The sequence below is a fragment of the Suillus clintonianus genome (genome assembly GCF_016758775.1).
Source record: "Suillus clintonianus strain FC179 chromosome Unknown DEU56scaffold_34, whole genome shotgun sequence".
NCBI classification, from domain to species: domain Eukaryota; kingdom Fungi; phylum Basidiomycota; class Agaricomycetes; order Boletales; family Suillaceae; genus Suillus; species Suillus clintonianus.
The window spans coordinates 1-24,536 of NW_024539258.1; the positions used below are offsets into that span (position 1 = coordinate 1).

At 48.3% G+C, this 24,536-nt stretch overlaps 8 protein-coding genes across 8 annotated transcripts; 4 read left to right on the top strand and 4 right to left on the bottom strand.

The window, feature by feature from the left end:
• Positions 1–732: 732 nt before the first annotated feature.
• Positions 733–1,749, bottom strand: DEU56DRAFT_342515 (uncharacterized protein). Its single transcript, XM_041345761.1, has 5 exons — positions 1,545–1,749; positions 1,430–1,492; positions 1,330–1,371; positions 1,210–1,269; positions 733–1,158 (listed from the first exon to the last, which is right to left on the bottom strand). Exons 1-5 carry the CDS (start codon positions 1,599–1,601, stop codon positions 883–885), a joined length of 498 nt encoding a protein of 165 aa, XP_041208534.1. The 5' UTR covers positions 1,602–1,749; the 3' UTR covers positions 733–882.
• Positions 1,750–7,038: 5,289 nt separating this feature from the next.
• On the bottom strand, positions 7,039–7,624 carry DEU56DRAFT_755948 (HSP20-like chaperone; the record flags this gene model as incomplete). The annotated part of the gene is made up of 3 exons (XM_041349968.1): positions 7,039–7,137; positions 7,209–7,428; positions 7,482–7,624. The coding sequence occupies 3 exons, from the start codon at positions 7,622–7,624 to the stop codon at positions 7,039–7,041; spliced, it is 462 nt and encodes a 153-aa protein (XP_041208535.1).
• A 1,306-nt stretch (positions 7,625–8,930) lies between these two features.
• Positions 8,931–9,839, bottom strand: DEU56DRAFT_755949 (uncharacterized protein; the record flags this gene model as incomplete). The annotated part of the gene is made up of 4 exons (XM_041349969.1): positions 8,931–9,218; positions 9,273–9,399; positions 9,462–9,557; positions 9,724–9,839. The coding sequence occupies 4 exons, from the start codon at positions 9,837–9,839 to the stop codon at positions 8,931–8,933; spliced, it is 627 nt and encodes a 208-aa protein (XP_041208536.1).
• A 425-nt stretch (positions 9,840–10,264) lies between these two features.
• DEU56DRAFT_945527 (uncharacterized protein) lies at positions 10,265–11,716 on the top strand (the record flags this gene model as incomplete). The annotated part of the gene is made up of 3 exons (XM_041359007.1): positions 10,265–10,348; positions 10,415–10,435; positions 10,484–11,716. 3 exons carry the CDS (start codon positions 10,265–10,267, stop codon positions 11,714–11,716), a joined length of 1,338 nt encoding a protein of 445 aa, XP_041208537.1.
• Positions 11,717–12,501: 785 nt separating this feature from the next.
• On the top strand, positions 12,502–14,618 carry DEU56DRAFT_342827 (uncharacterized protein). Its single transcript, XM_041345762.1, has 3 exons — positions 12,502–12,559; positions 12,616–14,323; positions 14,396–14,618. Exon 2 carries the CDS (start codon positions 12,618–12,620, stop codon positions 14,208–14,210), a length of 1,593 nt encoding a protein of 530 aa, XP_041208538.1. The 5' UTR covers positions 12,502–12,559; positions 12,616–12,617; the 3' UTR covers positions 14,211–14,323; positions 14,396–14,618.
• Positions 14,619–14,948: 330 nt separating this feature from the next.
• DEU56DRAFT_736589 (uncharacterized protein) lies at positions 14,949–16,455 on the top strand (the record flags this gene model as incomplete). The annotated part of the gene is made up of 9 exons (XM_041348523.1): positions 14,949–15,152; positions 15,207–15,294; positions 15,343–15,403; positions 15,458–15,639; positions 15,701–15,771; positions 15,832–15,840; positions 15,903–16,116; positions 16,168–16,191; positions 16,244–16,455. The coding sequence occupies 9 exons, from the start codon at positions 14,949–14,951 to the stop codon at positions 16,453–16,455; spliced, it is 1,065 nt and encodes a 354-aa protein (XP_041208539.1).
• A 760-nt stretch (positions 16,456–17,215) lies between these two features.
• DEU56DRAFT_736650 (uncharacterized protein) lies at positions 17,216–17,577 on the bottom strand (the record flags this gene model as incomplete). Its single annotated transcript, XM_041348525.1, has 3 exons — positions 17,216–17,315; positions 17,372–17,411; positions 17,457–17,577. Coding segments are annotated over 3 exons (261 nt in total), but the record flags the coding sequence as incomplete, so codon positions are not given.
• A 3,311-nt stretch (positions 17,578–20,888) lies between these two features.
• Positions 20,889–23,394, top strand: DEU56DRAFT_945543 (MFS polyamine transporter). The gene is made up of 14 exons (XM_041359008.1): positions 20,889–21,229; positions 21,284–21,456; positions 21,517–21,600; positions 21,659–21,750; positions 21,804–21,919; positions 21,976–22,006; positions 22,054–22,117; positions 22,172–22,283; positions 22,340–22,452; positions 22,502–22,693; positions 22,747–22,841; positions 22,893–22,983; positions 23,043–23,181; positions 23,231–23,394. The coding sequence occupies exons 1-14, from the start codon at positions 20,976–20,978 to the stop codon at positions 23,295–23,297; spliced, it is 1,623 nt and encodes a 540-aa protein (XP_041208541.1). The 5' UTR covers positions 20,889–20,975; the 3' UTR covers positions 23,298–23,394.
• Positions 23,395–24,536: the final 1,142 nt, after the last annotated feature.

The following is a 24,536-nucleotide window of genomic DNA, read 5'->3' on the forward strand; positions in this document are numbered from 1 at the left end:
AAACCACTATAGTAAGGCTTACTTAATGGGAAGCCCAGGTGGAATCGAACCTATTTGGTGTGACTGTCACACCAATTTTTTGGGGGCCGAAGCTAATTTGTGACACGTGGTAAAAACATACAGAAAAACATATGAAAAACATACAAAAAAACATATAAAAAACAACAATGCCTAGCTAGATTCTACCTATTACTTCTCAACTTTACAATAAGATATGAATCACACAAGAAGCCTTGACAAGTACATTGGTACAATTGTGGTACAAGGTGCAGCAATCACAATTTGCGAAGCTATTTTTTATGTGGTCACAGGTCACAGGGTAATTCGAAGCTGTGACACTAAGTGTGACTTTGTCACTAGCTGCACGTGACGAAGCTAGTGTCGTATCTCTACAGTATACGCGTACTAAGGAGCGTGTCGGAATATTACGAGTGTATACTGAGTCTGTCAGCTATGTGCAACAGGACACATGATGAAAATATACCATCGCTGCCCGCAGTGATCGCGAACAGTTCGAGGTTCGACGGCGCGCATATCGACTGCTGTTCTGTATCTGCTCTCCGTAATATCCAAGATCCACAGGAACTATCAGTAGGGCGTGGCAACAGAAGTTAGAACTGATGTAAGATAGCTCACTGTCCGGTTGAATGCTCTCTTCCGACTTGTATACCTTCTCAGGCGTCCGGCACAGGATTGCAGATGAGCCAGAGGGTCCAGTGGAGAGCATCATGGTGAAAGCTCGGAGTCGCATGATGCATTTGATTAGACATGACAGGAGGTAATCATAAGTACACATAAAAATGCGGTCGTAAATTATGAAAAACAAAGAAAAAACATCGGTATGAACGGTGACGCTCAGCCTTCATACACGTCTAGTAGTCCTCACAAATTGAATGAGTTCTTGAGACGTATAAGTGTGGTACGCAGGCCGCGATCCTTTGTTTCCTTGAGACGTATAAGTGGGGTACGCAGGCTGCGATCCTTTGTTTCCTTGAGACGTATAAGTGTGGTACGCGGGCTGCGACCCTTTGTTTCCGCCTCAGGTTCTACAGAGCGATGACCATACTTCCACTTCCACTTGGTTTCACCAGCCTTCCAGGGGATCAGGGAACGGGTTGTTATTTGGCCCTCCCATGGTAACGGGAGATGGGCAGGGTACTGGACAATCATATTGAGCAGAGAGTGGTTGAGGGCTTAGATAGAACTAACCTCAAAATGATCCCCGCGGTAAGCTATTTCGTTGCAGCGTGTATCTTGCTCCGGCGTCTGCTGGGGAAGACATAAATCAGCCCAATATCGACAGAGCATGGGGAAATTGTCAACATTCACTGGTTCGACTGGTATTGGGTTCTTCGACTTGGGTATCGGAAGCTACAGGAGAAAGCCTAAATCAGCACGACATCCAAAGACAAACTGAGAAAGAAATAACCTTCAAGAGTGAGTCACAGTGATCACAAATGGGCTCGCCATGGAGCATCGGTGCGTTTTGACCCTAAAGACAAAGATATGTGAATTGACGCAACTGCAGAACTAGAAGAGCATACCTCCTGGATGCTCGGCACCATGGCAGTGCAAAGGTTGAATGCACACTTATGCTCCATGTGTTGAGATGTAAAAGGTGAGAGATAGAGATGTTGGTTATTTTGCGAATGAGAACTGCTGGCCTGAGGGGTGAATCTGACGACGGTGCACGGAAAAACACGGCAGCTTATATAGGAGACGAGAAGGTACAAGCGTGGTGGCGATATGTGGAAGGTAGGAGCGTAAAGGCCTAAGTACCTATGGAAGGACAAGACAATGTGGCGTAGAGCGTGAACAATAGAACATCAATGTAGCTGCATACAATGCTCCAACCACAGCATGGAATCCCTTTGAAAAAAGATAAGTAACGCAGGAGATGGTGGAAATACATGCTCACATTCACAGTGCTCTCAAACCCAGTTGTCTATGTCGCAATGATGTCAACCGAAACATGGACCAAATCGACTCGTCGATCTCAGCACCACTACCATTGCTACCTTTCCACGCAAGCTATATGCTGCACTCCTTGGCCTTTTCACAGGTCCTGAGTTTCTAGCATTCTCTACCTGTGTCGCCATTCTGTTCACTACTCAACAAAGTTGAAGACATTAGGGCTCATTCTCCTCAGTTGCCGCATAAAGCGCGCGACAGTGTTGAAAGACGCCTTTTCCCCTGACGAAAGACTTCCTGGCTAGAAAGGCAGACCTTTAACAGATTGCAGGCACCCTTTCTTTCACCGTATGTGCGGAGGAATATACGTTAACGTGACCGGACACGAGTCACCCTGGTGCATCACTATGTCTTTGAACCGTGCGTTAGATACCCCGGGCATAGCTGCATGGAGGGCGGAGGGCTGGAGAGGAAATAGAACATATTTGTCAAAGTATAAGCGGGGAAGCTGATGAACACCCTCCGTACTGACCTGTGCTACAGCCATGGTCATAGTCCGGTAATGATGCTATTTTCCCCTACTCCCTGGGACCGACTTGGAGGGGAGGGCGTGACGCCGTCTTATAACGGGATCGGTGTCAAAAATTTCGGTGACACTCATCTCGCCTTCAAGCGACGAAGGCTTAAGCGCGGATGGCGGAGATGCCAAGCTGGACCCTGGTTGGCAAATTCACAGAGGAGGTAACTTGAAGAGCATTGGTGAAATTGAATGCAGAGAATTGGTGCCTAATGAATAATTTATGGTGTTGAAGGTTGAAGATCTGGAAGAGGATAAGCTAGGGCTCGTCCGAAGAGGGCGCGATTGAGTTAGTGGTTTGAACAATGACCCACCTGCATTTTCACGAACATCATACTTGGATACGAACTGTAGATCAGGGTGCATCCTCCGGAGGTTGACAGCAAGAATTATCGAGGTATGTGTAAGTCGTAGAAGGGTCGTGGGAACCAGCCCGCACACACTGGGATAGAACAGCGCACCGACTTTTTACATGACGTCCTACACAAAAGCCTCCCACCTCCTGGAATGTTGCAATTTTTCACCTGCCAGAGCTCGTCGCTCCGTCCTGCCCCTTATCGACCTACAGTTCATTGTTATTTCAACCCAACGCCCGACAATGCTGCTACCAGACCCGCTGGCTGGCCCTGCGCCTGTCGTTGACAAAAATTATCACATAAGTGTTGGATAGAACGGGCCTCAGAAGGTGGAAACTCCGCCACACAATGAGTGGCTGGTTTGAGGCGTGAGGGTAAAGAAAGTCAGCTGCATCTGGTGCACACGCACATCTTGGGAGTCGACGAAATGAAGAGGTTATATTGCAGTAAGGTGTATGCAAGTGTTCGGGCAAGTTACACGGTGATGTGTTGGAGCCACTGCTTAACAACAGAAAAAACAATATTGATGCGGTCATCCAGGATAGATGGTTGTCGACCAGATACGTGCGCCAGGAAGCAGCAATTGCACTATGATGCGAGGGACTCATGCTGGAAGACGTTGAGACAAGAGTCAGACGAATGTGTTCAGCGCTGAGGCGGCGGGAGGGTCTACTGTCGAGGAAAGCAAATGTGACATTAGGGAGTATTTGTGGAAGCGAACAACCTCGTGTCTTGGGCGTCTATGGAAACGAGGCAGATTAATGTAGTGAAGTAAGGTAAAAACGCACAATACACGCACCCTCTGCAGCTGAGACACAGACGCTCACAAACGCTCCAAAGTCCGCCTCGACCGTGCTCAACGCTACCAACATCTAGTAAAATGACAAAGCTCATTCCAAGCACCACACCCCTTCGAACTTTTAAAGGTCATGATGAGGGCATAACTGCAGTCGCAGTTTCCCCTGATAGACGAAGAATGGTTACGGGCTCGAAGGATGGGACACTTTGTCTTTGGGACTTGAAGACAGGTGTTGTGTTGAAGAATATGGAGGGGCATCGCAGTCGGGTGTGGACATTGGCGATATCACGAGATGGGCAAATAATAGCAAGCGGTGATGGAAATGGAGAGGTCATCGCTTGGAACGGAGAAACAGGAAAAACTCTCACCCAACCCATCAAAGCCCACTCCACACAAGTCACCTCGCTGGACTTTTCCGCGGATGGTACAGTGTTGGCCACTGGTTCAGAGAACAACATGGTCAAGCTGAGGTGCACCAAAACATGGCGGATTCAAGGAGATCCGATCATAGTGACTGAGACCCATCGGATTCAATATTCGCCGTCTGGTGAACTTCTTGTCATCTCAAGATATCCAGATATCGACATTTATAATGCAAGCACGAGGAAACGTGTCGCAACCTTCAAGGCATATAACTGCGGCCCACTCGCGTGGACGCCTGATGGCACACGCCTTATTTTAGGCATTAATGATGCCATACAAGAGTGGGATACATCAACCTGGGAGAAGGTCGGTGATCGCTGGAAGGGCCATACTGAGAGGATCCACGCCATCGCCGTCAATCCTGCTGGCACGCTTGTTGCTTCCTCATCTGCAGACAACGATGTCCGTCTCTGGCGGCTCTCAGATCGACACACCATTGCGATCTTCAAGCATTCATCTATCCAGAGATGTATTACGTTCTCCGCAGATGGCAAGCACATCCTCAGCGGAGGTCAAGATAAGCAGATCTCGGAGTGGGAAGCACGTAAGGGTGTTCATTCAAAGGCGAGTTTCCATCCTTGACTTGTGTCACGCAATTCGAGCATGTTTCATGCAGATCTTCGCCACTATCACGGCAGCCCATAGTTCATGCATCACCGGAGACTTGTCTACTGCTGAACAGCTACTCACGCAAGAGATTGACGCCCACCCGAATAATTATACCTTCTATGTCAATCGCTCATTTGTCATGGCACGACAACGAGACTGGGACCGTGCCCTTGAGGATGCAATCGAGGTGAGTCATACAGACCAATCATGGCCCTCAGGCTAACTTTCAAATCTGTGCCATAGTCCATCAGGATTGAGCCCTCATTGATAGGCTACATCTCCAAGGCCATCGCCCTCTGCGGAAAAGGCAATGTCCGGGACGCGAGGGTAGCATTTGACGTCGCATCTATGTTCACGAACCAAGATTCACAAACCATCCATTTTCTTCTCTTGATTAAGGTTGGTCAAGTTCGTCTCACATGCTCTCTGCTCCATTTCGTATTCTAGGCCATTACCCTTTTCAATGTAGATCAACATGACGAGGCAATGCTGCTCATCAAAGAGCTAGCCACCGCTTGTCCGAATGCTGATACCCTCGCGTGTTGTGTCGTGGAAGTCAGTGTCATGCGGCTACACTCGGTTATTGATACTGATCTTTGCGACTCGCACATTAGGCATATCTACGTGTTCAACTCGGAACCAAGGCCTTCGATGGCGCGCGTTATGATGAAGCTGTTGACCACTTCACCGCCGCTGTGAACTCCAGCGCTTTTCCATCAAAAATCATTCATGAACCTTACGAGGACTTGATCGTGGTACGTTGACATGATGCATCCGAATTTGTTTCATAACTGAGTGTTTTGCCCAGCTCTTCGGCTGGGATCTTGAGTCCTTCTGGCTCACTACACACCAGAAACGCTGTCAGGCTTTCCTTTCGGCAGGTAAAGTCGAGGAAGCCCTCGCATCCCACCAACACATGATGGACGCCATCGACGATACTGAGAAGGCCAGCTGCCTCGATTGGTCCAACGGCAAGTTTTTAGTGATGTCACTCGAAACCACCATACTCACCCGCGATTCACTCAGACTTCAAGGAACAATGTGCGCTCGCTGCTCATGACGACCGTATTCTTGGCGCATGTACTTCCTTCCTCAATATTTTCGCTACTAACCTATGTTATGCAGGCGGAGATTCCGGGGCAAGATCAAGATGGCTATGATGCAGAACCTGATTTCTTCCGGAGAACGCATGGTGTGGGTGCATCAGCGTATCCTTTATTTCTCTCTCTCACATCATTCGTTACAGCATTCTCAAATTTCCAGATCACGACCTCAGCAGCGCCTAGGGCGCTTCAAGAAACTCAGGCTCGCTATGACAAGGAGTTCTCGTCCATTTCCTCCACCTCCACCTCCACCTGCACCGCCCACTGCCCTACCACCTGCCGCTGCTCCCACCACCTTCACAGCCCACGTACGACACCTATTTACCTGGCGACCCGATCATGCAGCACCACCCGTCGTAGATGTTCCTTTTGCACAGGGTCGAAAGGTGCGCTCGATCTATCTTCATCACTGTCTTGGGTGTCTCATGTATATATCTACAGCGAAATGCTGCAGCGGGTGCTCCTGCTGATGACGATCCAGACATTATACGTGCTGAATACTTAGATGATGGTTCACAGGACTCCAATACGCAACAACGCAACACGCAACAGCCCAATACACAACAGCAACGACAACCAGTAGTAATACAGGCAGACACTGGGGGACATGGAGGTGGCAAATCGTGTTTCTGCTGCTAGCGGCTTTCTTGGATGTCCTCGGGTATTTCAGTTTTGTCCTTGCTCTTGTTTGTTGCGATATCTACGTTGGCTTGAAGCAAATTTTATTATCATATCCATCAGATCTCTTCTTGTCCCTATTCATAATCAACGATGCCCTCCCTATGGAAATTTTAACGTGTGCAGCCCTATGATGTTCCTAGATGAAACACTGTGCGAGTCCGCAGACGTCTTCGACTACACCAAACGATTGATGAATTACAGAACGCCGACCTTTGGTACATTCCTACAGTCGGTGCGTCCCATACTACTCATTCAATTGTCAGCTGCTGGTGCATGAGGGACACACTGACAGAAGACAGTACTACAAGAGCGAGGTTAGCTGGAGGTCACCAGCCTGCGAGGACACCACGCCAGCGTGGCAACCGAGGTATACTCCATCATACATCTATTTAGTACTCATCGCCCATTTAGATCTCCAACTCATAAGAAGAATCTAACTACTTGATTCGAAAAAAGATCGGGTGGCGTATTCATTATTGTTATTGCTTCAGAATCCTTGTTCCACCTTATGCAATGTGCTAATCATACAGACTTGAGACGATCATGGGTTGGATCAGCCAGTCAAACACCACTCCATCTTCACGCGATCGCAACTCGCTGGGGTTGCTGGTCCGGCCCAACCTTCGGAAAGCACACAGTGAGCACTCCATTCTCCATCTTCGCGTGTATATCCTCAGCCTGGACGTTCCGGTAATCATAAGTACCACATTGCCACACAGAATTCAAACAAATATCGATATTGTACTCACCTGGATTCCCTGAGGAATCTGAAGGGTCCTGGAGAACTTGCCATACGAGCGCTCCTGCACTGCGTAGCCGCCCTTTTCATAGTTCTCCGAGCGCTTCGATTCACCGGATACGGTCAGCCGGTTTCCATGGATCTCGATGTTGACATCCTGTTGTTTGATACCAGGAAGTTCGAATGACGCGGTCACTGTCTTGGTCTCGGTGTTCTCGTGTAGGTCCATTCTATGTTAGTGCGGGTCAGCGCTATTAAGTGTTGAATGCAATATTGTACTTACCTGGGAAACGCCCGATCACGGCGTTGAGTCAAGGTAGTATTGCCCTCGATTGCAGGAGAGGGGCGAAAACGAGCATTGAAAGCATCGTCAAATAGTTTGTCAAACTCGGTGAAGGAATCATAGAACGTGCGCACTAGAGACATGATTGACCGAGGAAGTGATAGATGAGTCGAGAGAAGGTGCTTTGGCAGTTATTGCTGGAGTCTGAGCAACTCTGACCAACAGTTATATGTGCATGTTCGTATATGACGACCATGACGATACAAGCGACTTCTAGAAATTACCCGGTGTTTGGTTGCAGTCTTCGAGAAGCCAGTAGGGCGTTGAGTTCCTTTTCGAGCTATTTACAGGTGTTTTGTTTCTTACAAGAAAGGAAATTTTGATTTGACGAAAATCGGTCGTGCTCGTGCCTTCGAAGCCAATGACCTCGCGTATCGATGGCGAAACATGATCAAGCTGGAAAGACAGTATTTTAGTCTGAAATGAAATTGAAATCGGGGGTCGCAGCTAGCGAAGGAAACAACCATATTTGCGTGCCAAGGATTCAGATCGACCGTAGTAGGACCGGCAACTTTAGAGTTAGTGAAGAGATTCAGTGGTAGATGTAGACGCAGGTTGGATTCCTGAGAAACCCCGGGTGAACGAGATCATCAGAATAGGGTCTCGAGAAGTGGAGATCGACTAGGAGATCGGCACAGACTAGGTCTATGCGTAGGCAGGAAGATCCAAGGTGCCACGGAACGAACGAGGGACAAAGGACAGCCACGGAGAGTGAAACATTCCCAAGCCCATGAGAGCCAGTTCAGGTAGTCCATCAAAGTCGCATCCTGAAGATTGATTTCCTCGTACCAAAGAGTCGTTCCATCGATTACCACAAAGGAAGTGCCACGGTGGGAAGTCGGAGATCAAAACGAGTAAAAGACGAGACAATTGAGCAAAACGACGGCCTCTTATACGCAATGGTCTTCGATGAGTGCCCCAAACAGAAATCGCAGTTATGAGAAATCCGCATTCTGTATCCATTGAAAATTGTGCCTCGGGGATAGAGATATCCACAAAAGTGCGATGTTCGATCGGGTGATATCCAGAAAAGCAGGCAGACATATGGTAAATAGGTATGTCATGAGATGGGGCTGATCCAGCCGCAACAGCATCTTGCCAAGGGGTGGATCAGAGATATCGTCGCATACGGGGAAGGTGCGTCGAGTTTAGTTGATAGTAGACGGTCGGCCAAATGAGTACTATCCAAAGCCAAAGCGATACTTGAGAAGAGAACGGTCGGAAATCGAAGGGACCCCAAGCGCCTTTGAAGGTGGATGAAATACAATGAAACGCCAGGTAAACGAGATCGCCAAAATAGGGTCTCAAGAAGCGGAGATCGACAACAAAATCGACATGGAAAATGACATCGGTTGTAAACGAGAATCCAGTCGATTGGAAGAAGTAGCATCAGAGAAAAGAGAGAGAGGCGGCCCTCTCATTCGAATCCAGATATGTTGTATCGCGCCAAGTTCGTGGTTTGTCTTCGTCCCATCGACATTCAAACACCACAGAAGGTGCACGAAGGTCGAGGTCAAAACGAGTGGAGCAAGTGGAAATTAGAGAAGGGAAGATTGTGTCAAACGACAACCTTATATATGCAACCTTGGTCGATGGCAATTGTGAGACATCCGAATTCAACATCAACCTCGTGGCGATGTAGAATGAGGTCATTTCAATCTTGACCGGTGACTCAAGCTAGACACATTCTGTGAGGTATAACGTCAACGAGGACGAGACTTGAGTACTTACATGTATAAGGATGATTGTTGTGATAGGATTTAACACGCCGAGTATCGCAGACGACGTCGGAGCGGTGCAGACCAAGAGCAACCCTTGCACCCGGTAAAGCGACACGATCTGTTTTTGTAGGCCCACTCTGTGTTGGTGTGGGTCAGCGTTGTTGAGTGTTGAATACATTGAAAGCGGGATTATACTGACCTGGGAAACGCCCGATCTCGGCGATGAATCAAGGTAGTATTGCCCTCGATGGTAGAGGAGAGACCGAAACGAGCATTAAGGTGGGGCGTCGAGTTTCTTACGAGAAAGGAAAGTTGGACTATAGTTATCCTCAAACCCTCGCATAGTTCGTTGAAGCAATTATCCGGATATTTGTGCGACTGGAGAGGTTACGCACTTTCAGAAGAGCGCAGCTACCGGCATTCGGTCGTGCGGGGGTATGCGTCAAGCAAGAGGTACGCACGGTCCAATCAACACCTCTATCTTATTCCCATGCTCTCTGCCTGATACGCCCAGACCAAGCCACTGCGCAGGGACTGCAGGTGTAGAATAGCGTCTAGTGATGCACGTAGGAGCCATGTGCGGTGGAAGTTTGCTGGCCTGGGCTTGCCATGCAAAATCGTCGGTTTTGGAGTCGCAGGGAATTGGACACTACACATGAATTCAAGAGCCCACAATACGTCCCACAATATTGTCGATCGTATAATTGGATTCGCGCCTGTGGGTTGATGTCACTCACAACTTGTTCAGTAGCTGCGCAATGCCCACTGCATGCTTAGTAGGTACTAGGGACTGCCAGCTACAATTTGTCCGTAACCCATATATACATACAACAGTAAATATCCGAAGCGGCAAAACGGAACATCCACAAACATATATGTTCGGCTTCATTCAAATTGTCTTCTCCATAATTCAAAAGCACCGTTGACTGTCTTCATCCTGTCTCCATTCTATCAGGGTCACTTTACGGGACTAACGCGCTCTTCGCCTTAACCTTAACCAACATGCAGGCAATCGACAGGATGACAGCCAACTCAAAGGCAAATTCTTCTCCCCTCTTGGACATGATGGGTGCGCTGCAAACCATGGTAAGTGTCCACTTCTAGTATATATAGGTACTCGCGTCTTCATACAATAATATTCATTCGTTCCAGCTCGCAAGTTCTGAAGTGACCGTATGTCTTTTACGACATATTAAACATCATTTTATTGAAGATGCCCAGATTCCAGACCTTGAAACCCCATGTTCCAGATTCCCGAATACCGATCAGTCTGCCACACACACAGACCAGAGTGTCTGCGCCATCATCACTGAACGCCAGCAGCAGCTGGATATAGTTTTGCGGGAGATCTCAGGCCTGAAAACCATGATGGATAGTATCAAAAATCTTGAGCAGCAACTGGTCGTAAAGAAGGACAGGATTACGGAGTCGATGAATCTACACAAGGGACTCCTATCGGGTCTCTGGCGCTTGCCAACTGAAATCCTGTCGCAGATTTTCCACCAATGTCTCCCAAAATCTACCCCATTATCGAAGCCACGCGCTCTCCTGCTGTTGACTAGAGTGTGTCGACGATGGAGGGAGGTTGTTATCTGCATACCCAGTTTATGGTGCAGGTTGTATATGGAAGTGTCCTGGCGAAACCGGTGGGAGCGGGAGGGCCCCATCTATGATTCATGGCTCAAGCGGTCACAAGGACGTCCGGTCTCGTTAGCTGTCTTCTGCCAAAAAGATGATGCCGCCAAAATACAAAGTCTTATTCATCCCTACATCAGTCAAATCACATCTCTCTTTATCAAATTTTACGGTGACGCAGACCTACTTTTATTGGACGACCTCCCAGCACTTCAGGAGTTCGCCATACAAATGGTCCCGGACGAGGATGACTCGAATGGTTGCATTCCAGCCATTGAACAATCTTTCTGGCGACTACCGTCCACTTTGCGCAGTCTCAAGGTCGTTGATGAGGAGCTCCACCAAGTGCCCTTATCTTCTCTCGGTCCCGTGGGGGCACACCTGACAAATCTCGATATCAGCACACTACGGCGCCCGAGTGCAGTCCTTCACTTGCTCCAGCTGTGTCCCAACCTCTCATCGTTAAAGATCAGTTTATTTACTGAAAATGGGGAAACCTTAGAGCCATTCATGCACACCAAAATTCAAACCTTTCGCATCGAGCACTACTGTCATATCATACAACCTTTTTCTGACCTGTTCAATGCCCTGTCGCTCCCCAGTTTGCGGATACTTGAAGTTCATTACGTTTACGGTGAACGATGCCCTCATGCGGTGTTGAAGGCATTTTTGGCACGGTCAAAGTGTCCCCTGGAGAGCCTGGTGTTTTCCCGTGGGAATGTGGTAACAGATGTGGAGCGAGCGGAATATAGTACCCTTATACCTTCCCTCAACATCCTACTAGAAGCGAATGTACCAGGTGATGGTTTCTTTCATTGATACTTGATCAATTGTTACTCATTTCCTAACACGATGACATCCAATAGTAAATATAGTTCCTAGGTTGCATATACTGACAATGCATTTGATCATGTACCATTTTAGAAATGCTGCAGATGTAACGAAATACATACCAGTGTAGACCTGTCTCTAGTTTGTCGTCACTAACTACTGAAAGCGCCTTGCAATCTGCCCCAGTTGGTGACCGTGAACCGACTCGGGCTTTGTTCTGGCAATCCTAAGGATGTTCTGCCCGAGGTGATGATGCGAGTACCGCAGCCAATCAAAATTGATTCGCTTGATTACCTATAAGTTGGCCAATGCGATTAGTGTTGTTGTCGAGGTGAGTTCAACTCGAGCTAAACTCGGCTCGCCTCGAAAATGACCCAATTCGTTTCAACTCGAACATTCCGAACTAAATCGAGTTACAACTCGTTGGACTCGCGAGTTACGATCAGGCTGCACGGAAAGCGGAGTTAAATTTCGTCGAGAGACTGTGCTTCCCAAGTGGCTCTCGGAGTTCATGCAGGAGTTGGACCAGACCACATCTACAAGGACGTGCGAGAAGGTCGAAGTCTCATCGAGCAGTAACCTCCTGAAGCAAGGGCCCAAATTAATGGTTCACGTTCCTAACCAAGGCTGTTAAAAAGATTTTGCGTATCATGCGCGCGCGCGGTTCGAGTCAATGAAAATAACAAAATTACCAATGCAGTTCAATTGTGGTTAGCATATTAAGTAATTAGACTGTTGACAACTTGTTAAAAAATCGTTTATCGTTTATTGTACCAACGAACTTCTCAACCCATCACTCAAGCTTTCCATCTACTGTTACACGGGGGCTTCGTAAGTCCATTCCTAACATATAGATAACATATCACTTGACCTTTGTCCAGCTGTAGGCATGGGCACTCGCGGGTACTACGTCTACCGCTATCGAAACATGTACTTTGCCTACTACAGACATTGCGATTCTTATCCGGACGTCCTTGGCGTAGACATGGTTGGGTCTATGCGGTCTCCCCGTGCCATCACAAGTAAGCGGGAGGAGTTGACACGGATGTTGGACAAGAGGAAAAACACTCGGCAATCTGAAAAATTCACTATTTCAAGCAGACGGCCACAACTTGAATATGGCAGCTTGATCAGGTGGATTTATGAGATCGACCTTGATCGCAACATTTTTCACATTAACGGCATACCATTCTTCAACTTGGAATGCCTTCCGACCCCGAAGACTTTCCTCAAATACATCCCCGAAGGACATTACGACAATTATGGCCGCATAGCTTGCACACCAGGGTGTCTTCCTAAGCACAAGTACAACCTGCCAGCGCCGCCAGTTGTAGATCATTCCGACCTCGCGAGGTATCAGGCATGCACAGGCACTGACATGGCTTTGAGCGACCTGCTCGCCATCAGCGAGGTTCTGTCCCCAGATGAGCAGGTTCGGGTTTCATTATTAGAGGTAACGATTGGGCATTGCATGGTTCAAGTCGATCCTCGTGATCGCACATTCATTTGCCAGTTAATTTACGACTTCGAGCTCATGCCTCATCACAATCAACTAAAGGACAGAGAATGGTCGGGCGCATGCTCCATGGCCAGCTTTGCCTTTGTTCCTCAATTGTTTGACGGGCCGTCCATTCGCCACCCCTCCTTGAGTAGGGAGGAGTTTACATGGGTTCGCGAAGACACCGTTGTTTGCATCGCAACCCATCTAGATGACGAGAGATGCCTGCAGGCCTCCATCTCACGCCTTATCACCGCAATCTCGGAGCAGAAGGATGTTCCAGGTGATTACTTTGGGGTCGCATTCTCCATTTACCATTGTGCAATCGTCAAGGTTGTGAAAGATGCAAACACGACGACGTTCAGTCACACGCAGACCCTCCAGTTTTTGCCATCAAATTTCGCAGAATCTCCTTCTACGCCGGGCATCACTGCTCTTGCTCGCCTTGCCCATCGCGTCGACCCTGCACTCTTTGTGCGTGCTATGGAGATCTGTCGTCGGCCCGGTTCAACGACGGACAAGGAGAACGAACTCGCTCAGGAAGGCAATGATGCACCCAATGTTAATTGTGCAGCGCTGCCTTCTGAGCTTTGGCGAGAGATCGCTCTTCATCTTGATCTTCAAGACGTCCTCACCCTGGGGTTAATTTCGAAGCTATGCCGTGAAGCAGCCTCAATGGTACTCCGCTATCCCCACGTCTGTGGTCATCGTTTGGTCGCTGTCTCCAAAGAGACACCAAGCAGTATACTACGAAGCCACCGCTTTCTGCATGCTGCATCGTTTGCTGCTGCACGAGCAGGGGTTCCTACTGATGTTCTTGTCGGATGGGGGGTTGGCGAAAGTGAGATTATGAACTTCCCGATTGATGGGAATAGGTTGAGAGTGTGCCTCTCGGACAGTCACGCAGGAGGGGAGGAAAGCGTGGTTGAAATTGGGGACGACAGCAACTTTGACGAAGACGAAGACGATTTCGGCGATAACTAGTACTCCGGTGTTTAGTGGAACTTTTGACCGTTCGCCGTGCGGGTGCCATGATCCATCTTGTTGATTCAGTTGAAGTCCAACCTCTGAGATTTTAATTCACGGCCCTGTTCTAGGTGGGTATATAGTGCCCAATATTGAATATTGAAACCTGGATTGACTGTCTCGTTCGTGTCGGCCGTGTTCAGTCGCGATGATCAGTGGACACCATGTTGAATTGTTGCACGTCAGATAAAATGTGTCAAGGACGTCTCAGCAAGATGAAACGGCGCGCCCAAGGTCCTGCACATCAAAGTTTGAATGGTAGTTAACTAGCCCAGCAGATTGACAACATTAAAGTTCTGAGTCTTGGCGTCAATGTTTGGTCGAATTTGATGAGTTCGTCATCACGTGCGAAGGCAAAATGTCGTGCCATCTTGTTGAAGTCCAGCCTCTCTGCAGTGAGATCTGAGCTACAACGTTGGACCACGCCATCTACGAGGCAAGGCTTCCGTTTATTCTGAAGAGGTTGCTGAGAGAGAACTGCGATTGCGTGACTCAGAGTGCGGGCCGCGGCCGGCCGGGAGCTACTGTCAGTGAACGCAGAACTTCTGATCAAGCGCGTCACATGCAAAATAAATCCGGGAACTCGATTTCCGCCAGATATTAATAATACGAGGACAGTACAGGTATAAGTATATTGCGTGTTGTTCATAGCGTATCAAGCAAGGCTTATCTTTTCCCTTCCACAAACGCTTCATCATGCCAACTGTGCAGCCTCCAAGCAAGGTTCTCGTCTCTGGCGCGAATGGTTATATCGCGATTTGGGTCGTGCGCACCCTTCTCGAGAAGGGGTACTCTGTCCGTGGGACAGTCCGATCTGAGGAAAAAGCGGCATCCCTCAGGCAACTGTTCAGCTCGTATGGTGATAAGCACGAGGTAGTCGTCGTCGAAGATATCACAAAGGTGCGCATATACTTAGTGATCGCACGGGATCTCACTTTGATGCATTTGAAATAGGAAGGAGCCTTTGATGAGGCAGTTAAAGGTGTTGATGCCATCGAGCATACAGCCTCGCCTTTCCATATGAACGCGGATGACCCGAACGGTACATTGAAACTAATGAATGCCCTGATTTTTAATCACTCGTTCTTAGAACTTATCATTCCCGCAGTCAATGGCACAGTTGGGATTCTGAAGAGTGCCCTCAAGTACGGGTAGGTGCTTCCTCGTCGTCTGAGGGTGTATGCTGTCAATTGACATCGCGTCAGCCAATCTGTTAAGCGTATCGTGGTTACTTCATCAGGAGCTGCAGTTCTGCGTGACACGCCGACTCCATCTACTTTTTCTGAACTGGACTGGAACGAGCAATGTTTGGAAATTGTGAGGGAAAAAGGTCGCGAAGCGCCTAATATGATGAAGTATCGTGCATCAAAGACTCTCGCTGAGAAGGGTACGGTCACCTCAAGGTATCAAACATGCTCATCGAACTAGCAATGCTCATATTCTTGCAGCGGCTTGGGAGTTCTGGAACACACATAAAGGAAATGTTGGCTGGGATCTCAGCGTCCTTAATCCACCTTTTGTGAGTTTTTCCTTTTGAATCTCAGGAATTTTAACGAACCCATCCATTTCTCAATGATAGGTCTTTGGGGTATGTCGGAAAGATGCTTCTCATTGGTTTCTCCCTATTAAATACTACACCTTCCATTACAGCCCGCTATCCACGAAGTAACAGCACCGTCGGCATTGGGCACTTCCGCGAAGTTGTTCTACAACCACGTCGCCCATCCAAACTCCAGCGGAGCAACAAACGAGTTTCTTGCTTCCAACGGTACAGCCTGGATCGACGTGCGCGATCTGGCCGAAGCGCATGTCCTCTCGCTCCAGAAGGAAGCTGCAGGCGGCGAACGAATGATCGTTAGTGCAGGTACGTTAACTTCGTCCATCCAGCAATGATAACGCACCTAACTTTCTCCAGGACTCTGGAAATGGCAGGATTTCAGTAGGTGCACTTCGTTGTGCCGCTGTTCTACTATTCACATTATATCTCGTAGTTGACGCTGCTAATACAATCTCGCCGCCACCGAAACTCGCCACAGGTGGTCTGCCGAAGGGTAACCCTGGTGCTGGTACTGGACACCCCTCCACTGTGCACCTTCTTTACTACGACACCGCGAAGGCTGCACGGATCCTCGGACTCAAGTACCGTACTATCGCAGAGACGACGAAGGACGCGCTGGCAGACTATGAAGCAAAGGGATGGTGATACGTCTCATACCGAGTACTGTAGATGGTGACTGTACCGTCATACCCTTCAATAGACGAACAAATTCAGAGATCGATCGTTTGGACCATTGTTAGGATGAACCAAAGACTGTTCGTGCAATGTAGGAACGGAAACGGGCAGTACCATATATTAGCGAGAATACCCGTTGCGGATGAAGGAGGGACACATAACAGTATTCGAATTCCCAGTTGGCGTGGCGCAACCAATCGTTCATACTGACGGATGCGTAGAGGTACTCTGGTGCCATCCTCCGCGAATGAGGTAAAATACCGCTGGCAACCTCAACCCAAGTCTCCGGCTCGTCCCGCATCTCAAACGTTCCTCACTAGAACTGACGAAGCCGACTATGCAGCATTCAATCAAATCATTACTAGGCCAATCGTGGCTATCACCTTGAACTCCGCAACTACAGAATGTTTTCCATGGCTACGTTGAGTTTGTTGAGTAGTTTTTCCGCTGAGTAGGGACTTGAATCTAATGAACACTTCGGTCACACTGATGTGTTTCTCGTGGAGTAGCCCAAAGTCTAGATTGATAAGGGTTGGATCACAAATTCCATCCCCTACGCAATATGATTCATCCTTGAAGGTGGTTAATGAGGAATGCTGAATCGCTTTAGAACAAAAGCTGCGCACCATTTCTGAACTTCAATAATAACATTCCTATCCGTGCTCGATTCCATAACGGTATCCCATGCAACCTCGCCTGTAGAGTATCGAACCCAAAAGTGCCGCATGTCTCAAATTGCGAATGCTGACATTGTATGTCGAGTCGTAAACGCTGATGTGAAATTCTCAATAGCTGCATCACTGAAAGCTGGCGCAATGGCTTTCCGCTGCCTGATTTGCGGCAGTGGATCAGCCTCGGGCGCGAGTAGACAAGAACTAAATCGCACCTCCTGTGGCTCTCGCTCTGAGCCCATACTAACCCTCGATCTGACAAGTAATAAGAGAAAAGTGAGTCCAGACGAGAACATTGACCTACCATGCTCTCTACAATCATCAGCGAAAAAGGCCTTTGCAGATAGTAGGTCCATGTCTCCCGAGCATAAAAGTGCGCGATAACTTTTGGGTCACGTACCACGATTCTAGTCTGTCCAAAGGACGGCCAGAATCTTATACACTACTCTATATTCATGTTCAATGTTCATACGTGGCACCACTGTCCGTAGATGAGACGAGGTCATTCGAAATGCCATACATGGAGCTGGTTCAACGTGGGTCAAGTCGTTTTCGTTGGCCAGCGAACAACTTTGACACAAGCCCACAGTACTGTAAAAGCGCAAGTGGGATTGAATGCACTAACTGAATGCACCGTTGTCCAGAGACTGAATGGAAAGCTAGGTATACTAGTTGCGATGGAAGCCTCGTGACGCGGATCAACGGCATGATGACATGGCATATCTACATACTAAAATGACATCAGCCAAATGGCGGGTACTAACAACGTACTAACAACAGGACCAACTGTTTATATCCAACGGAACGAGATGTAGTTGGCGATCGATGCGGGACACACTAGTACTGCCGTTCGAAATGGTACTAGTCCTCGCACGGTCGGGATTAATGTTTAAGATCGATTAATCGCCGCCAGACTGTGTTCCAGTTGTCTCCGAAAGTTTCCCCAGGTGGACCAATGGAAGAAAGACAGTTGTTTCTTCTGCAAATGTCTGTTGCTGACATGATAATCAACTTGAGTTGTGTCGCAACATGTTTTGTCACTGGCGGTGACCGGTGACTGTCTGACTCTTTATAACTCCAATTCACTTACACTCACTGCGGAAACGAGAACATAAACCGTATGCGGAAAGGGTAGGGTTAGGGCCTGTATACGGACACAAAGCGTAGTACAGAAATATAATCAAAACGGACTCATGAAAGTACACAAAGCACGAGTTTGCATACCCTAAGCAGAGTACGGATTTGAACGTAGTACAGACTCTTTTTAGGCTACAGAAGTCTTGTTCCCCGGTCGGGTTAGTGTATGATTAGTGACTGTAGCAAGTCTGCTTAGAATGTCGAAAATAGCGCAATCCCCTCTGTTTAGAGTATGATTACATTGTACTATGGATCCGCCGCACATCCCAGAAAAATAGAAACCTCCTTCCCGCTCCTGGTTCCGCCACCATTTCTCTGCTAACTGGTTCACATTACCTGCCGAGGCCAACGTGCTCTTCTCACCACGCACCACACGTAGAGCGTCTTCCATCGCGGCACGCATTTGCTGGTCCTGTTCCTCCTCCTGAGGGCCATCGGGAAGATGAAATATCTGTTGATTCAAACGAGACGAGAGCTGTGTGGTGGTAGCGCGATCATAGAGGATGGAGTGGTGTGCGTAAAGCAAGGGAACAATCTGAGAGCGGTGCGCAAGGCGAGAGAAAAGGAACCTTGGGCACGATATGGCTTAGTAGTGGAATGAGTCAGATGGCACTAAACGGAGATAATGAGACCTACAAGCATGGGTGACAAGAATCTCCCAAAAGAACCAGTTTCCCGTCCTTGTGTATCCAAGTTCCAAGAGGGCTGAATGCTATTTCAATTCACGAGAGTAAGGATGTGGCACGCGGTTATTGAAAGTGAAAAACGCTTACCGAAGTTCCCAACCAGCAAACTAAGCTCTCATTTTGCCCGCACTGCCCATGGCAGTCCATGATTCCTCGCCGCCGCCGCCGGGATGCCCACATCCCACAACGACGACGTCCAAGGAAAGAGTAGCTCGTCGCCCTTGGTAGAGCTTACCAGCCTGAAAATGCAAAGTCAGCCCTGTGAACGATGGACCACTGAGGACATACATTTGCATGTTGAGCCAAGACGGAGGCGAGAGTCAACTAGCAGGAAGGTCTCGAACATCTTGATGTCGTCGAGAAGAAGATGGCGGAGATGGTCGAAAATGAGTGAGCTTAGCGAGGACTTAAAAGAATTTTCGAAAATCTTACCTTATTTAACGAGGACTTAGAAGAATTTTCAATAATACTTGCCTTCGCCCAAGTCTACCGTAAAAAGAGGTCAAAAGCAAGGATTTACGGATCTGGTTAGTGGTGGGATAACAAGTGTTTGAAGAGACTAAACAGCGGTCGGGAAAGATGTGTTCGCGAAGTCTGAAAAGATGCTATTTACATTTGTTGCTTCAACAAAATTATCTAAAATCACCGACATGTCTGCTTTGCGTACGGTTAGCGGCTAAGTACGTTTTGAGTCCGTTTAGGCCTGGTTTCTCCCTCCGTTTAGCGTGCGTCTAAAAACTCGTTTCCGCAGTGACTGTAAGTGATGATATGTATCAGACTCAGCTTCTCGGGGAAGCCCGGCACAAACATTGCTCACCTTCGACGGGTGAATTTGCAGCCGAACGTTTGGTATCCCTGAAGCTCTCTGCGGTGACTTTCACATCGATGCAGGTTGCACACACAAGCCACGGACGCCGAGTCTACGAGTCGAATGGGAGGCACGGGGAAGTTCCAGCCTGAGCGGGAACATTGCGCCCGTGTTTGCACATGTTTGCATATGCTTCACGTGACCTGCAAAACAGCACTGGGAGACGCGACTTCCGAATCCTATCCTAGTAGTACTACTTACACGATATACGCCATTAGCAGCTTTAATGTTTTAATGCTCGATCATCGCATGGTGACTAGCTAGACACCAGAGGCATCTCATTTTCCAATTCCTTTTCGGCTTCCTCGCAATCTGAATTTCCAGACGTGGTCCCAGACCGCTCCCCTCCGAGTCAAGGCTCACATTGCATGTACACGCACGATACTTCTGGCTGAGCTGGACCTTCCCCACCGGCCATGACCGTGACAGCGAAGCGTTCGTGGAGTCCTCTAATTGGTCACACGAATTTGCGCATAGCCATCCCTTGCTTGCGAAACACGCCTGCAGGGCAAGTGCTGGGACCCATCTGAGTATACCATGGCTCAAGGTAAGCACATTCCTAATGAGGTCGTGGGTCCTGGCAAGTGACTGACTTTGTAATGGTTTACCTAGGTTGCCCCGTCACTTAACTCGATGGTCCCGCGTTTCAACATTCGTTCGCACGCTGGCAGCATCACAGATCGGACATGTCCGACCTCGAGCGGCGAGAAGTGGAAGCAGATTGCTATATGTATGTACTCTTCTGTCTGTCCGGATGTCGGCCTTATTCTGACAGATTACACAAACACGATGTTCAATGTTATTTGTTCTGACGAGTCTCACGAATGAAATCCTACTGTCCTAACCTGGTGCCTCCTGCCCGCGATAAGATAATTGAATTCAACTCGTTTCTTTTGGACTGCACATCATCGGACAAATTTAGTGCTTAGGCTCCAGGGAGAGGGTAGGTTCAATTAAGCAGCAAATCTCACCGAATCATACCGTGATTCACAGCGTACAAATTTAGCACCACATTTGCATTTGGGTCAAAGTAAGTGCGTTGTCTGTCATCACCCATCTACTTGTATTTATAATAACGTACAGAAGGGACCACCATGCGGCTGTCACTCGCACGCCAGCGTCCTTGACATGTCTGACATCACAAACCAGATACTCGAGTCTGAAGCTGACGGCGGAGACAAAAAAGCAGAAGACTCCGTCACGTCCCTGGCACTGCCCTCCTTACATGGCGATTACGAGCTGACAACCATTCGCGTTCAAGAACAGGATGGTTCTCAGAAGCCACGTAGCAGCACAAGCAAACAGCTGACTCTGTCGAGCAGCCGTACAGATATTTTAGTCGTTGACTGGGATGGCCCAAATGACCCTCTCAATCCCAAAAAGTGCGTTTGCGTCAACGGAGCAGCGTGACCATTGGGCTTACAGTTCTCGCACAGTTGGAGCTTGAGACGCAAATGGACCGTGACCATAATCGTATCAGCGTTTGCTTTCATTAGTCCGATTTCTTCCGCTATGGCTGCGCCCGCTACTGGCCAAGTGGCTGCTACCTTCGGGATTAACAACAATGTTATACTCGCACTCACAACATCCATCTTTGTGCTTGCATATGGTAAGCGAACCCAATGGCTCCTAGATGCATGCACCATTGATCAATCACACCACAAACCAGTGATAGGGCCCTTTTTTGCATCCCCGATGAGTGAGATTTATGGCCGGTCACGCGTTTTGATATTGGGAAATCTATGGTTTCTTGGTATGCAACCTTTACCAGCTGAATGATATTTTTAATCTCGAATTCTCGAACACGATAGCATGGAATCTTGGCTGTGGATTCGCACGGACAGAATACCAGCTTCTTGCCTTTCGATTCCTCGCTGGCCTCGGAGGCAGCGCACCATCGACTGTAAGGTTTTGAATAATGTTGTAAGAACGTGTATTCTGAATGTCATTCTTCAGGTTGGCGCTGGTGTTTTGGGTGATTGCTGGCGAGCAGAAGAGAGGGGGAAAGCGATCGTTCTTTACTCCTTGGCACCGCTGTTGGGACCTGTCTTGGGACCTATCACAGGCGCCTGGTTAGTGGGTGTTGGTGCTCACCCGAAGTTCAGTGACCTGATATAATTGTTCGAAGGATCGCTGAACGCTCGACATGGAGATGGGTTGTATGTGGTCGTTTCACGAATCGTGGACTGCTCTCATTTTCCCGTAGTTTTGGTCTACGTCCATTGTCGATGCAGTTGTTCAGATCCTCGGCATGTTTTTACTCCAAGAGAGTGAGTAATTGACTATTAGCGACTTGTCCATCCTTCCTAATTTTTTTGGCTTAGCTTACGCCCCCCTCTTGTTGGAAAGGAAAGCACAACGGATGCGCACCTCAGCAGACGCCGAAAGAGCCCCATACAGAGAAATCCGCACCGTATTTGAAGGTGAACATCGCTCGTAAGTCCTCTCCATCCCTGTAAGATGATGTCATCTAATGACGATGATTTCCGTAGTTGGCAGGCCATCATGAGCAAAGCACTCCGTCGCCCTTTCGCACTCCTTTTCCGCGAACCGATCGTGCAGCTGCTTGGCGTTTATATGGCATACATATACGGCATATTCTACCGTAAATCAGCAAGCTTTTTCCGCGGACATAATCTCACACAGCCTATCAGTCTTCTTGACGACGATCCCATCAATTTTTCAGGGCGTATACCAGCAGCCGGTAGGGATTTCTGGTCTTCACTATATATCGCTTGGCATAGGGTTGACGGTGGGATCGCAATTAAACGCGAGAGCTATGGATAGGATATATGTTCGTCTGAAGAGTAAAAACGGAGGAGTTGGGAAGCCGGAGTTCAGATTGCGTTCGTCATGATGATGTTGCCTTCTCCCCGCACAGCGCTCAATGAGTCATCAGCTGCTATGTTCCCCGCAACCCTGCTACTTCCAATAGGGTGTTTGATCGCCGGTTGGAGTGCTCAAGCACATACTCATTGGATAATTCCAGATATCGTCAGTTTCATTATCTTAGTTACGTATCTCAACTGACACGAAGCTCGACAGGGCATCGCGCTTGTGGGATCAGGAATTATACTAAATTTCCAGTGTATACAGCTCTACATCGTTGACGGTTTTACGCTTCATGCGGCTTCGGGTATGTATCGTGTTTTTGTCATGTTTGCATTCTACCTATCTCGCACCTTGCGTGTTCAGCGTTAGCCGCAGTCTCTTTCCTACGGTCACTATCAGGCTTCGCATTTCCTTTGTTTGCTCCAGCGATGTACATCGCACTCGGGTTCGGGAAGGGCGACACGGTCCTTGCAGTCGCTGCAATCGTGATTGGCTGCCCTGCGTATGTATCAGGTTCTTCCATTGTTACCCTTTGCTGATTGTGCCTGGAGGCCCTGGATATTTTGGCATTACGGAGAGCGGATACGAAAAAGCAGTCCATATGCGCAGTCGCGATGAGCCTGGGCGTGCGCGCTTGTTAGCCTTAATTGAAATTGGCCAAAGATTGGAATTTGGCCAAGGAAGCACGAGGCACACAAACACAGAAGCGAACTGAGATGGGGAACCTGGGTAGATCCGTAACGGCTCACGTATAGGGCGTCGCGAGGAATTATTGATGACCACTGGTAGTGGAGCACGCTATTGTTGTGAGATTCGTGTCGGGTAGCAATGGACTATTCTTCATACCAGATCGATTCCGAGCCCCCTGTGATACCGGATCAATTGTTGGCGGGAGCTAGCACTTTTACAACCACACCACCGCCGGATCTTTGTCCATCAAAGACTACGCATGTTGTCCACAACTACGGAAAGGCGTCAGTCATCGTGAGTGTAGTATAGACTCTGCAGCTCTGCCAGAGCAGCCGGGGATGATCATACTACCGAAGGTTTGTCGTCGTACTTCACCTTTCAGGGTCATGTGAGCGGTGCCATTCATAATGTTTCCTCTCGTGATTTTGTCATCTCAAAAAAAAAAGACTCACCATAATTGTAGCGGCGCTTGGCATGATCTGCAAATCATAGAAGCGAATTTTTTCACCGTTGTTCGTCATATTCCAATAGGCTGATTTGTGGCGTGGTTAACAGAGAAGTCCCAGCCCGGAAACATATCCTTTGGAGAGTTTGAATCTTGTGCAGTGATCACACGTCGCAGGGCGTCATGAGACTCGACTGCATAGTATCGTTCGAAACTAGCCTTACCCTACCTCACCTGATCGAATCAATTTGGACCGGGTGACATGGAATATATAGACAGCACTCACATTTCTTTTTGATAAGGACAGAGGGAGCTGAGAGACGTTGGGCATAATGCGCAAGGACCCACAAGAGATGATCGGCACTGTACGTGCCGGTGGAGCAGAGCCATCATGCAATCTTGGAGAAGGCCGCATTGGCAACATATGATATATGCCGATTCGCGAAAGCTTGCTAATTCCCGGTCAAGTATGATTGACATTCCGTGGCATCCATCAACGCCCCTAAATACCATGAACAATGAAATTCCCACGGATTCATAATTTAACCTTTTCAAGTAACTAGCCGCAAAGTGAAATTCGAGAGTTGAACTCAAGTTGAACTGGTATGGACTCTGGTGGTGTTCACAAGGTCTGATACGTACTATGCAAGTGAAAAGGACGGAGGTGGTACAGTTTCTGAATAGCATTGGATCAAACTATTTACTCATCATTTTTACGTGGA